The sequence below is a fragment of the Oncorhynchus gorbuscha genome, linkage group LG19, assembly GCF_021184085.1.
Source record: "Oncorhynchus gorbuscha isolate QuinsamMale2020 ecotype Even-year linkage group LG19, OgorEven_v1.0, whole genome shotgun sequence".
NCBI classification, from domain to species: domain Eukaryota; kingdom Metazoa; phylum Chordata; class Actinopteri; order Salmoniformes; family Salmonidae; genus Oncorhynchus; species Oncorhynchus gorbuscha.
In genome coordinates this window covers 33878691-33891906 of record NC_060191.1, presented here as the reverse complement: position 1 = coordinate 33891906, position 13216 = coordinate 33878691, and the positions used below count along the sequence as shown (strand labels likewise).

The 13216-nt window shown below is 42.4% G+C and overlaps 1 protein-coding gene across 1 annotated transcript; it reads right to left on the bottom strand.

The window, feature by feature from the left end:
* Positions 1–1611: 1611 nt before the first annotated feature.
* LOC124006070 (coatomer subunit delta-like) lies at positions 1612–8944 on the bottom strand. The gene is made up of 10 exons (XM_046315825.1): positions 8731–8944; positions 7290–7553; positions 6839–7018; positions 6529–6731; positions 5310–5471; positions 4975–5140; positions 4567–4714; positions 4333–4441; positions 3507–3711; positions 1612–3367 (listed from the first exon to the last, which is right to left on the bottom strand). The coding sequence occupies exons 1-10, from the start codon at positions 8731–8733 to the stop codon at positions 3278–3280; spliced, it is 1530 nt and encodes a 509-aa protein (XP_046171781.1). The 5' UTR covers positions 8734–8944; the 3' UTR covers positions 1612–3277.
* Positions 8945–13216: the final 4272 nt, after the last annotated feature.

Below are 13216 nucleotides of genomic sequence, written 5' to 3'. Positions count from 1 at the left end.
AACTAATCATCAACATTTTTTTTATTCAAATGAAATAAAATAATTAACTAAAACAATACTGAAACTATTATCTTTTGATTCCAAAATAAAATATAAAACCATCATGAATTATATTCAGATTTAGTAAAAAAAAACATTTGGCTAAAATCTAATGGAGTTTTTAAGCTTCTGAATCTGGTGGGTCACATTGAGATTAATTTTATAATTTAAAGGTAGATTTACTTTTAGCAGCACCGCAGATATTGAGATGAGCGTGATGCAAGGCTCTTATACAATCAAACAGAGTATCTGTTCATGTGCACGGGAGTGCTTCACACCACTACGTGGTAGCTACGGGACCAAAACAGTGGCAAGAGGTGACATCCCAAAAAACGAACTATACAACACGTCTCCTAGCCTCCCAACAGACGACTTTCTGTCCCTATCACAAAAAGTAATATAAAAATATAAATATTTTTATAAAACTTACTCAAAGAAGTGGGGATTCCTTAAAAGTGTTGGTTGTCATTCAACGAGAGACGACTAGTTTACATGCACAATTTTTGACTTGAGAAATACTGCACCAAACATCTTAGATGTAAAATTGCACAACTAAATTGCACACCCTGGCAAAAATGTATTGATTTATCTTAAATTCATTCATACTATACTGGCTTTTGTTGCTACGGCATCTCAAGCGGGACAAAGAGCAATATCGCAGTTCTATTTTTTTGTTTTTCTAGCAAAGGTCTTTTTTAATGGAGTATGCGATTAAGAGTTCTGCTAGGAGCAAACTGAACCTAGTACGCTGGCGCCTTTAGGGTCATGTATAAAAAAGGGTTAGTTGACAGTCACAAAGGATGCACACGCTTCACTGGGGCAAAAGTTTGTGTGTTGTGATTCATTCTGAATGGCCATTTGGGGTATCGTAGATCGCTCATTTCAGCTAGTTTTATCTTGTTCTTGATACCATGTCTTGTTTTGAGGTGTTTTGACTGATATGTTTAAAAAATTTGCTAGCTGGCTAACCAACAACTGCAATGATGTATTTGAGACAAGAGCTCATTGTTCAACTGTATATTTAATATAGTTTACATAAATCTAAGGGCGCGTTCGTAGTCACCCTGGCGATCTACGCCGATTTCAGATCGCTCTCGTCTGAGTGTGCCAGAGTGCAGAATCAATTATGAATTTACAAACGCTCAACACCCATCGAATATGGCTGGCGTCAGTAAACATCTGCAAAAAAACTTCAGTTGTTGCCAGGGACACAGTTACAGTCACCAACTCTCCGGATAACATGAAAACAGCATAACCAGCTCTGCTAGGCCAAGTACAATGGTTCTCTCGTTTGTCTGGAACTAGCTAGCTAACTTTAGCCAATTAGCTTGGGTGTTTAAATGCCATTGGGAGCTCAGAACGCTCAGATAAACCCTACTCCCCAGCCAGTGTGCGCTTTAACACTCAAGAGTGAAACACTGCATTTACGAATGCACCCTCAGCCAACACTGTCTGCTTTGCCCCATAGTCGCGCACGTCAACCTACCTGTCTATAACGTAATTCAAATGTATTAATGAACATTGAAACTAACCCCCCCCCCCTCAAAAAAAATATACAAAAATAAAACAATGACCACAAAATTGAATACACTTTAATCAATTAAAGATCTTTTTCATCAAATAGTGGAATGTTATGATTCCCTCTTTCTTTACAGTTAAATGTCCCATCTAGCCATCTTCAAAACCCATTATCCAACCAACCACATTGAAATTCCAGGAATATAAACAAAACATAAAAACAAAAAAGAAACCCCTACATGTTGTTCTTATGATGAAGTGGACTTTAAAAAAGAGACCATTCGCTCATGGTGAGAGTAAATGACTGACTGGAGTCATGAGAGGGAGGTGGTGTCACTGGCAGCAGAATCATCCTTGCAATAGGACCAAAGTATTCCTTCTATTGATGTTGGTTTGATGACTGAAGGCAGAAGACAGAACTGATATGGACCACAGTATACTGATCGGATCTCCCTTTTCAACAACATAAGTTTGTAAATAGTATTGAGCTTTCAATTGGTTACTTTTCAAGAACTCCTATAGCCACAAATGCAGTGGTTAGCCTTGTGAATTGGCTGTTCTTTTCATGGGTCGTCTTTGTCTGGTTTTCAATAACTATGCCTATGTTGGGAAGAGATGAACAGTTCATCCTTGAGATGAGTAGAATTTTCAAAGGTGGGAAAGAAAATGCCAAAAAACATTTACAGTGCTGATGTTTACTGCATTTCTAGATATGTCTACAGAACACAAAGGGACAAGTTAAAACACAATGAGAGAACAGGTTAATGTCAACTGCTAGAGGACTAGCTGGACAGGTCTACACAGCCATATTGGATGCTTACTCTTTTCAATCTTAAGTTTCTTAATACCACAGCCAACACCTGAAGCTACATATTGAGATCAACCAATCCAATGAAAAAAACCAACAACCTGCCTTTAGTGGGTAAACATGCGGCATTAAAATAAAATTAAAATTGGTTTCTGGTGAACATGTAGTTATGATTAGAAACATGAAAGACCACATGACTAGTCCTGCTTTCTTAAAGCTGGTCCAATGTTTAATGTTCAATGTATAAAAGACTAAATGGCTCTGGTAGAGGATGCATGATTCTTTGGGGTTGGGGATGACTAATTTCTCAACCTCAAAAGTAGGGCGATGAACCAGCTGAATACTGACCAGCTCCTCAGCCACCAGGGTCATGTTCATTAGGCACCAAACAGAAGGAAACTGACTGAATCAGGGAGGGACTACCTTGGACTTGTAGAATTAGAAAAGGCTCACTTTAGTTTTCCGCAAATGAGAAAGGATACGTTTTTGTTGCAAAACGGTGGGATTTTCTCTCTCCCTGTTGTGCGTCCTAACGAACACATCACTGATGCTTGTTTGTAGCTAGTACTGTCCCCCCCACCACATAATCAAGAGCACCACCCATCCCCTTCCTCTGCTGCCAATTTAGTCATGGTTTGACTTCCCGCCTCTCCTCGGCAGACAACAGCATGTTTCGCTGCCTGTTACATTTTGTTTCATATATATATATATATATATATATATATATATATATATTACACACACACAGTAGATTCTTCTCTCATACAAACATAAATACACCAATACCGCGCTCCGCCGCCAGAGGGGCTTTTGAAGAGTTGAGTCCAGTTGATGTGTAGTCTCAAATGTTACACAGGCGGGCGAGTATTTATTTTGTCTTCTCCGGAGCTTGAAGGTAGATTTTTGTTTTTTTTACAGGATCTCGTATTTGTCGACAAGGAACGAAGTTTCTAAAGAGAATTTTACAGGTGCGTCTCCTTCTACGTGAGTCACTTTGGCAACCTGAGGGAATAGGAGAAAAAGGTAATGTGATGAGTGAAATGCAGGGATAGCAATGTCAGCAAGAGCATTGTGTTCCATCTTTGACTGTAGGCCTAAATGTGCATAGTTAGTAAGCATTAACGTAAGAAGGGGAACTTGCCTGTATGTCGCAGTAATTGCGTATGGATACGAAGGACACGTTGACAGGGAAAAAGTCGTTGGGTTGCCCGGCGATACTGAACTCCAGGCTGCCGCTTTTGTTTTTGGCATCTATGACGGGTAGGCTCCACTCTAGAACGTTCCGTCTGCTGTCGTGCTTATACTCTCCATCCACATCTCCTACCACAGGTGCCCCAACTCCAGACCTACACCAGGATATACCCATATACTGTAAACACATCCATCAACTTCAGGCTGTCTAACTCTCAATGATCGGCTATGAAAAGCCAACTGACATTTACTCCTGAGGTGCTGACCTGTTGCCCCCTCTACAACCACTGATTATTATTATCTGAACCCGCTGGTCATCTATGAATGTTTGAACATCATAGCCATGTTCTGTTACAATCTCCACCCGGGAACAGCTAGAAGAGGACTGGCCACCCCTCAGAGCCTTGGCTCCTCTAGGTTTCTTCCAAGGTTCTGGCCTTTCTAGGGAGTTTTTCCTAGCCACCGTGCTTCTACATCTGCATTGCTTGCCGGGTAGGGTTTTAGTCTGGGTTTCTGTACAGCACTTTGTGACACCGGCTGACGTAAATTGGGCTTTATAAATACATTTGATTGATTGGTTTACCGGACACAAATGAAGCATAGTCTTAAGACTAAAAAACACCTCAATGGAGGAACTCCATCACACATGCTTCTTAGTCCAGGGCTAACTTAAATCTGTCTCTGGGAAACCAGACAATAGAGAACCCAGCAAGGTTGTTATACAGTCACAACAATACAATAAAATACAACTAACATTTTATCACCCATGCACTCACGGTATAGGGATAGCAATAACTACATCGTTGAGTTCAAGGCTCTCCTCTTGCAGTTCATATTCAATGTTCACGTCGCAGCCAGTAGCACTCTCTGAAGGCCAGCAGTTTACTACAGACAAAACAAAGGTGCGATGACATTTAAAAATGTACTACAGTTAGCATAAAATAAATCATACCACAATAACTGCAGATTACAGATGGTGCCAGCAGGATGACAGGTTGAATGAGACTCACTGGTTAGAGGTATGAGGGCCTCATCTGTGCTTTGGAGTCTCCACTTCAGCACCCCCACATCATTGTTGAGGGGGAAAGACTTCTCTGGGTTCTTCAGACCAATCACAGAGTCTGAAGTGAAGAGCTTCTTATCCACATTGGGATGTGTCTAAATACCAGGGGAGATGCAATCAATTTCAACAGTGGACATACATTAATATATCTGATATGGGATGAATTGTTACATAAATCTAATACATAGGGCCGTGTTCAGTAGGAGCACACAGGGAGAAACATTTTGAAATGGAATGGTGCTGGAGTTACTAGTCAAATAAGAACACTGGATTTTTCACAACATTGTGCCCTAATGAACACCACCCATGAGCCTTTACAAAAGGTCATGGGTCAGTCTGGATTGGAACAACTCACCTGCAGTTGTACTCCCTTCTTGTCGTAGTTGTTGACCATCAGGCGGATGCGGCCAACCTTGTCGTCGGTGACTCTCAGCGTGATCATGCCCAGGAGCTCCATGTTCTGTAGACCTCCGTCACGTCCACAGGTCAGACTGATCTTCTCCTCAACTCTCATGTGGACACTGAGGAAAACATACATACACAGGTGTCATCAATGTTAAGATTGAGGTTTAATCGCCACACACGGGAATTATGTCAATAGTAAAGCAGACATTGATTGCAAGATATAGACCGATGCAAAACCTTGGCTTACTATCAAAAATGAACATTTGAAGAACAGGAATAAAGTACCTCTCCACATTAACTGGTGGCGGTAGGACATTGGATGCAGGCGAAGGCATTTTCCCTGTGTTGGACATGATGGTTTCCCCCTCCCCCCTGAGCTTGTCCACAAAGTTGTCCACCTCTTTCCCCCTGGCGCCCAGCTTGAGGGCTTTGCTGGATCCGGTTGGTCTGTGGGAAACACATGATCGTCAGTACCAGCCTCTATCTGTGGCCCAGAGTTTTTCCTGGTCAGGTCACGTTCAGGGTGGGAAATTAACACCCGCCAAATGCGGGTAGAAGGGCATTGGTGGGCAAGAACGTCTTTCACCAGCCACGTTGACGGATGGTTACACACAGCATTTGGTAACAGTTTATTTCAATCCAAAGCCAAAATGTAGACGGTCGAATTCACGAAAGGCTACTCAAGTGTGACACTATCCTCATGTTTCTTGTCTAGTTACATAGTTTTGTTCACATGCTAGGTCGTTTTCAATTTTAGTTTGAGTTTGCTGCAACTGTCTGCTGCTAGTGCAGAGATTCTCAATCATCTCTGAAAAACCGTGCTGTTGCCATAGTAACGGCTCACCCCTTAAAGAGGCAGCTGAATATTTGTCTCACTGAATGAATAAAATGTTTCAGGTTACATTGTGTTTGAGCATGGAACACTCAAATTATTTTCATAAAACTTTTAGTCACTCATAATTGAATTGTGCTCCTCAATTTATATATGTTCTCATAAATATCAACTTTACGTACCCCTTGTAAAAAATGCCAGTGTTAGAGGCCTGAACTAATAATAATAAATAAGTCATATCACTTCGCATTTTGTACAGGGCAGGCACTTTGTTGATTCTTAAAATGTTTAATTGTAGAAATGTTTATTTGTTTTACTATTCTAACTAAAGGATTGATTTGAAGATATTAGATAAAAGACTTGAGTCACAAAAATTAAATTGAATGGAGCAATATACCACATTATTTCTTTCTAGTAATACATTTCTTGTTTTAGAAACATTATAAAGCATACTCGTCTGTGATTTTTGGTGTAATTATGTCCCAAAAATATTTGGGCTGGTAAAAAAAGAAACTGAGTGGCTTAAAGATTCTCATCTACCTGCCAGTGGCTGTTGGACCAAAAAGTTAATTTTCAACCCTGGTCACGTTATCAGGAAAAACTCTGAGGCCTATCTGCCAATCACAATTATACACAATCAAATTCAACACCTAAATTCCATCATTTGCGTACCTGACTGGGACGGGAGCCATCTTGGGTTTCTCAGATTCGATGGTGTCTGTGATGATTGACCCCGAGGACATGCTGCTCATCCCGGTGCTGCCAAAACCGCTGAAGGCCGGCACCTTCTTCCCAGAGCGCTCGGCATCTCGCCTGATCTGCTGCAGCTCTTTGGCCTTTCTCCGCATCTCTGCCTTGGCCTCTCGCTCCTGGGTCTGTGGGGCCGAGTAGATGAGGAGGAACGTTCAAATCATGGTTACTATAAGCCACACACATAAACGTCCTCTGGATGGTATGGGCGCTTTAGCTACAAGTGTCTCACCTCTCTGACGGCCCGGAACACCTTCTCCTCATGAGAGTCCATCTCGGTGAAGGTGCGGATCTGGGCCAGGTTGACGTTCTCCCTGTAGCCCAGGGCCACGATCTCGTCGAAGGCGAATATCAGGTCGAAACAGTGGTCTGAGATCTCCCCTTCCTCCAGCACACGGCAGTACTCCGGGATCTGAAAAGAGAAAAACAATTGAACGCTTCAATACCAAACCAACAGTCATACGTTTATAGTGGGATCTGATCCCATTTGAAGTTATTGGTGGGATGGATGTATTCTGAACTCGGAAGCAGCAGTGGGCTGTTATAGCATTGGGTTATCCCCTGTGCTGCTCCCAGCCTGTTGTGTGTGTGTGTGTGGGTCCTAAGTACTATGACCACAAAATGATACATTTCCATTGTCTCTACGTAATGGACCAATAAAGATGTATTGGATCGTATCATACCACGCGTGAGAAGAGCCGCAGCGTCTCCAGATCTTCCAAGATGTTGCTGTTCTTGGTGGTGACCAGCACCATGTAGAGCTTCTCCAACGGCTGGTAGACGTAGCGCACGCTCTCCGTCTCCACAAACGTGTGCTGCTTTCCCATGCCCATGAGCTTGGGGAAGGCAGCCAGAAGGCCCTCGACGCGCGTCCGGGTCATCTCCACAAACTGCCGTGACACTATTGCTTTGCCTGCCTTGGTGCACACCGCCGCTGCCAAAAGCACCTGCAGGGAGGACAGAGAGAATCACAAACATACGTTCACAAGTGGGATGTCTTCATTAATGATGAGAGAGTGATACACAGGGTTACCATAAGTGGTACAAGTCTGTTCGCCCAAGCAAGGTAGTTATGTGCCAATTTACTCAGATTCCAACGCTACCAATACTTTTGTTTACACTGAACTGACTGGCTTCTGAAACCAGTCATGGTTACATTAAGACACCGTGGAGCCGGCATGAGATATGGGTCGGAAAACATGGGTTTAGAATGCCACTGCTCTGGCTCCTAGCTAGCATGAGGACGAAAGGACAGTTTTCTGGGAAAAATAGCAGTATTTCAATTCTCTCTATGTATCAGTGTGGAAAGGTACAATTTGTAAGGTGGCATATTCTACCCCTGCATTGAGGTACGTTTTCTAACCCATATCTCACACCAGCTCCATGGTGTCATAATGTAACCATGATTGTGTTCTGACCCCCAGTGCAACTCAGTGTAAACATGTATAAAGATGGGATCAGAATATGCTGGCTACAATTGACTACAAGTGACAAAATAAAGTATGTCAGTCAATTACCCTCCCAGAATACCAGGACCAAAGCAAGGCATGATAACGCATTGATCCAAGCGACTTCATTTACTAGATTACCGAGTGCAAATCAATAACAATGTCATACAGCCACGATCCATTGGTTGACATTTATTGATAACTAGCTAGCTAGTTAACTCGCCTAGCAAGGACAAGTATTGAACGTTATCAGTAAAAATAGCTTAGCACAGTTGACAGCCAACAGTAGCAGCTAACCTGTACAATACAAAGATCTATCACGATTGTTAAATTGTAGCTAGCTACCTAGTAAACTTACTTAACTAACGTTAGTTATCCAGCTAGCGTTAGCTAACTGAACTAACAACGAGCTGACATTTGTAGTAGCTAGTTAACGACATTAGGTAGCTAAGTTACATTAACTAGCTGCTAAATAATATTAGTATTCACGTTATATAGTTAACTTAGCTAATAAAGTTGACTGGCTAACGTTACCTTTGTGGTTGTCTGGCAAGTGAAGTTTGATTTGCTTTTCATTTCATTGTGCCAAGGGGCTAACGTTAGCAAGCTAATGTTTGTTGTTATGATCAAGCTAAAGCGAAAAAGATAAAACCTTGACATGTGACACGATGCTCACCATTTTTAGTTTATCTTTAGGAAAACGATCTTGAATCCCCGATGGTGTTTGCTCAGTCGAGTTCCAGTGTTTCTAAAGCGCCGTTAGAAAGAAAATATAGTTGAATTGCTAGTTAAGCTGTGTGCTGCTAGTGTTCAATATGGCAGCCGGGCAGAGCCACGTCTCCAACTAGATGAGTTGCTTCCTTGATAAACCACTAGCCCGTCAAAAGTTGCGCGCTGTGTGCTTGATCCATAGAGATAGATAGAGGACTCTTCTTTGGGATTTGGTTGGCGGATCGCATCCAACTGTTAGGCGCATACACTGCCACCTACTGTACTGGTGTGTGAGGCCATTCACGGCCAACCTACATTAATTAAATTATTTGATGTGGTAATACTAAATTGGGGGAAAGGAAAATTGCCCTACCAACTATTAGCCCTATCTAAAAAAAAACACTCATTTCACTATTTAACCATATCCAGTCTTACTCCAGACCAATAGTCTGAGAGGACATAACACTACCACTCAACAACCCCTGCAGCTGTTCTGCAGATGTAAATCCTTGTAATCCCAAGTACTTCTCTGCCACCACAACCTCTATTTTCTGTGACTTCCAATCCATTTCTGCAGTACAATTTACAATCCCCGCTATAAAATGCCAAAAAGCCCACCTTACTGAAGCACAAATTATTCCCATCACTCTCTCTTTTGGTCTCTGCCTACTCACAGGAATGCTCTCAGTATCCCTCAACCTGTACCCATCTTCCTCTACGACTCTATTCAATGTTTCGGCATACAACACTTTCTGTACTCCTCTACCCTGGCAACTTCAATCTGCCTTTCTCTCACAGGACACCTCTGATCTCCAGCCCCATGGGCACCCACAACTAACACACATAACTTTCTCCATCAATACCACACATTCCTTCGTCTCATGCTCTCCGGCACACTTCTCACACCTAGGCACCCAACCCCCCACCTTACACACTGCTGCAACATGCCCATAAACTGTATCAGAATGTATCAAAAACTCAGCATGACAGACACTGTCTTCTCCTCTTCCCCATCCTCTCCACTGGATCTATATCTCATCAAATGGCGGGCGTCACAGACATAGGGAATCTTCCATTTCAATTGATCCTCCTCAACACTTAATGTAACCCTCATTTATCACTCATTTCAACAGAACCCTATCCTGAAGATCAAATCGAGTCACAATTTTTGTCCCTAATTGCGTTTTCCAGAGCGCCCTCTCACTCTGGGCGGACGAAACACAATAAATCATCATGAGTCCACTCCAAGTTACCTTCACCAACCACTTCTCCACCCAACCTGACACCACATATGGATCAGCCAAAATGCAAGGATCCATTCTCTCTATAAATCTCACTCCATTGGACCAGAATCATCCTAATCATCCTCGGGACAAAGCCCGAACTCTGCGGTCCTCACCGCAGATACTTCATCCTCTCTCTCGCTAGTTTCCATCTCTGAACTACGGGAGCACATATCCCTCTTTTTGCACTTGATGCCAACCTCCCACACCACACCACTTCCCTCTACACTCAACTCCTTAAAGCAGTCATCACTGCTTTAAATTCTATCACAAGAATTTGTAGACAATTGGCCCTCTTTCTGGGACTCACCCAGACCAAGACCAAGCCTGGCCTGTTGAGGAGTGATGGACTCCATCCAAGCTGGAGGGGTGCTCACATCTTATCTACCAACATAGACAGGGCTCTAACTCCTCTAGCTCCACAATGAAATAGGGTGCAGGCCAGGCAGCAGGCTGTTAGACATTCTGCCACTAGCACAGTCAGTGTAGTCAGCTCAGCTATCTCCATTGAGACCGTGTCTGTGCCTCGACCTAGGTTGGGCAAAACTAAACATGGCGGTGTTCGCCTTAGCAATCTCACTAGAATAAAGACCTCCTCCATTCCTGCCATTATTGAAAGAGATTGTGATACCTCACATCTCAAAATAGGGCTACTTAATGTTAGATCCCTCACTTCAAAGGCAGTTATAGTCAATGACCTAATCACTGACCATAATCTTGATGTGATTGGCCTGACTGAAACATGGCTTAAGCCTGATGAATTGACTGTGTTAAATGAGGCCTCACCTCCTGGTTACACTAGTGACCATATCCCCCGTGCACCCCGCAAAGGCGGATGTGTTGCTACCATTTACGATAGCACATTTCAATTTACAAAAAAAAAGACGTTTTCGTCTTTTGAGCTTCTAGTCATGAAATCTATGCAGCCTAGCCAATCACTTTTTATAGCTACTGTTTACAGGCCTCCTGGGCCATATACAGCAATCCTCACTGAGTTCCCTGAATTCCTATCGGACCTTGTAGACATAGCAGATAATATTCTAATTTTTGGTGGCTTTAATATTCACATGGAAAAGTCCACAGACCCACTCCAAAAGTCTTTCGGAGCCATCATCGACTCAGTGGGGTTTGTCCAACATGTCTCTGGACCTACTCACTGCCACAGTCATACTCTGGACCTAGTTTTGTCCCATGGAATAAATGTTGTCGATCTTAATGTTTATCCTCATAACCCTGGACTATCGTACCACCATTTTATTATGTTTGCAATCGCAACAAATAATCTGCTCAGACCCCAACCAAGGAGCATCAAAAGTCATGCTATAAATTCTCAGACAACCCAAAGATTCCTTGATGCCCTTCCAGACTCCATCTGCCTACCCAAGGAAGTCAGAGGACAAAATCAGTTAACCACCTAACTGAGGAACTCAATTTAACCTTGCGCAATACCCTAGATGCAGTTGCACCCCTAAAAACATTTGTCATAAGAAACTAGCTCCCTGGTATACAGAAAGTACCCGAGCTCTGAAGCAAGCTTCCAGAAAATTGGAACGGAAATGGCACCACACCAAACTGGAAGTCTTCCGACTAGCTTGGAAAGACAGTACCTTGCAGTATCAAAGAGTCCTCACTGCTGCTCGATCATCCTATTTTTCCAACTTAATTGAGGAAAATAAGAACAATCCAAAATATATTTTTGATACTGTCGCAAAGCTAACTAAAAAGCAACATTCCCCAAGAGAGGATGGCTTTCACTTCAGCAGTAATAAATTCATGAACTTCTTTGAGGAAAAGATCATGATCATTAGAAAGCAAATTACGGACTCCTTTTTAAATCTGCGTATTCCTCCAAAGCTCAGTTGTCCTGAGTCTGCACAACTCTGCCAGGACCTAGGATCAAGGGAGACACTCAAGTGTTTTAGTACTATATCTCTTGACACAATGATGAAAATAATCATGGCCTCTAAACCTTCAAGCTGCATACAGGACCCTATTCCAACTAAACTCCTGAAAGAGCTGCTTCCTGTGCTTGGCCCTCCTATGTTGAACATAATAAATGTCTCTCTTTCCACCGGATGTGTACCAAACTCACTAAAAGTGGCAGTAATAAAGCCTCTCTTGAAAAAGCCAAACCTTGACCCAGAAAATATAAAAAACTATCTGCCTGTATCAAATCTTCCATTCCACTGATACTGCACTTGTGAAGGTGGTAAATGACCTTTTAATGGCGTAAGACTGAGGCTCTGCATCTGTCCTCGTGCTCCTAGACCTTAGTGCTGCTTTTGATACCATCGATCACCACATTCTTTTGGAGAGATTGGAAACCCAAATTGGTCTACACGGACAAGTTCTGGCCTGGTTTAGATCTTATCTGTCGGAAAGATATCAATTTGTCTCTGTGAATGGTTTGTCCTCTGACAAATCAACTGTACATTTCGGTGTTCCTCAAGGTTCCATTTTAGGACCACTATTGTTTGTACTATATATTTGACCTCTTGGGGGATGTCATTCGAAAACATAAAATGTTAACTTTCACTGCTATGCGGATGACACACAGCTGTACATTTCAATGAATCATGGTGAAGCCCCAAAATTGCCCTTGCTAGAAGCCTGTGTTTCAGTCATAAGGAAGTGGATGACTACAAACTTTCTACTTTTAAACTCGGACAAAACAGAGATGCTTGTTCTAGGTCCAAAGAAACAAAGAGATCTTCTGTTGAATCTGACAATTAATCTTAATGGTTGTACAGTCGTCTCAAATAAAACTGTGAAGGACCTCGGCGTTACTCTGAAGCCTGATCTCTCGTTTGACGAACATATCAAGATTGTTTCAAGGACAGCTTTTTTACATCTACATAACATTGCAAAAATCTGAAACTTTCTGTCCAGAAATTATGCAGAAAAATAAATCCATGCTTTTGTTACTTCTAGGTTAGACTACTGCAATGTTCTACATTTTCCGGCTACCCGGATAAACCACGAAATAAACTTCAGTTAGTGCTAAATAGGGCTGCTAGAATCCTGGCTAGAACCAAAATAATTGATCATATTACTCCAGTGCTAGCCTCCCTACACTGGCTTCCTGTTAAGGCAAGGGCTGATTTCAAGGTTTTACTGCTAACCTACAAAGCATTACATGGGCTTGCTCCTACCTATCTTTCCGATTTG

Bases quoted from the DNA above. Each gene is read 5' to 3' on its own strand.
- LOC124006070 (XM_046315825.1), bottom strand. The intron at 7,019-7,289 runs GTATGATACGAT...TTCTCTTTTCAG, and splicing joins TGCGGCTCTTCTCACGCGTG to ATCCCGGAGTACTGCCGTGT. The intron at 5,472-6,528 runs GTACGCAAATGA...TGTTTCCCACAG, and splicing joins ATGGCTCCCGTCCCAGTCAG to ACCAACCGGATCCAGCAAAG.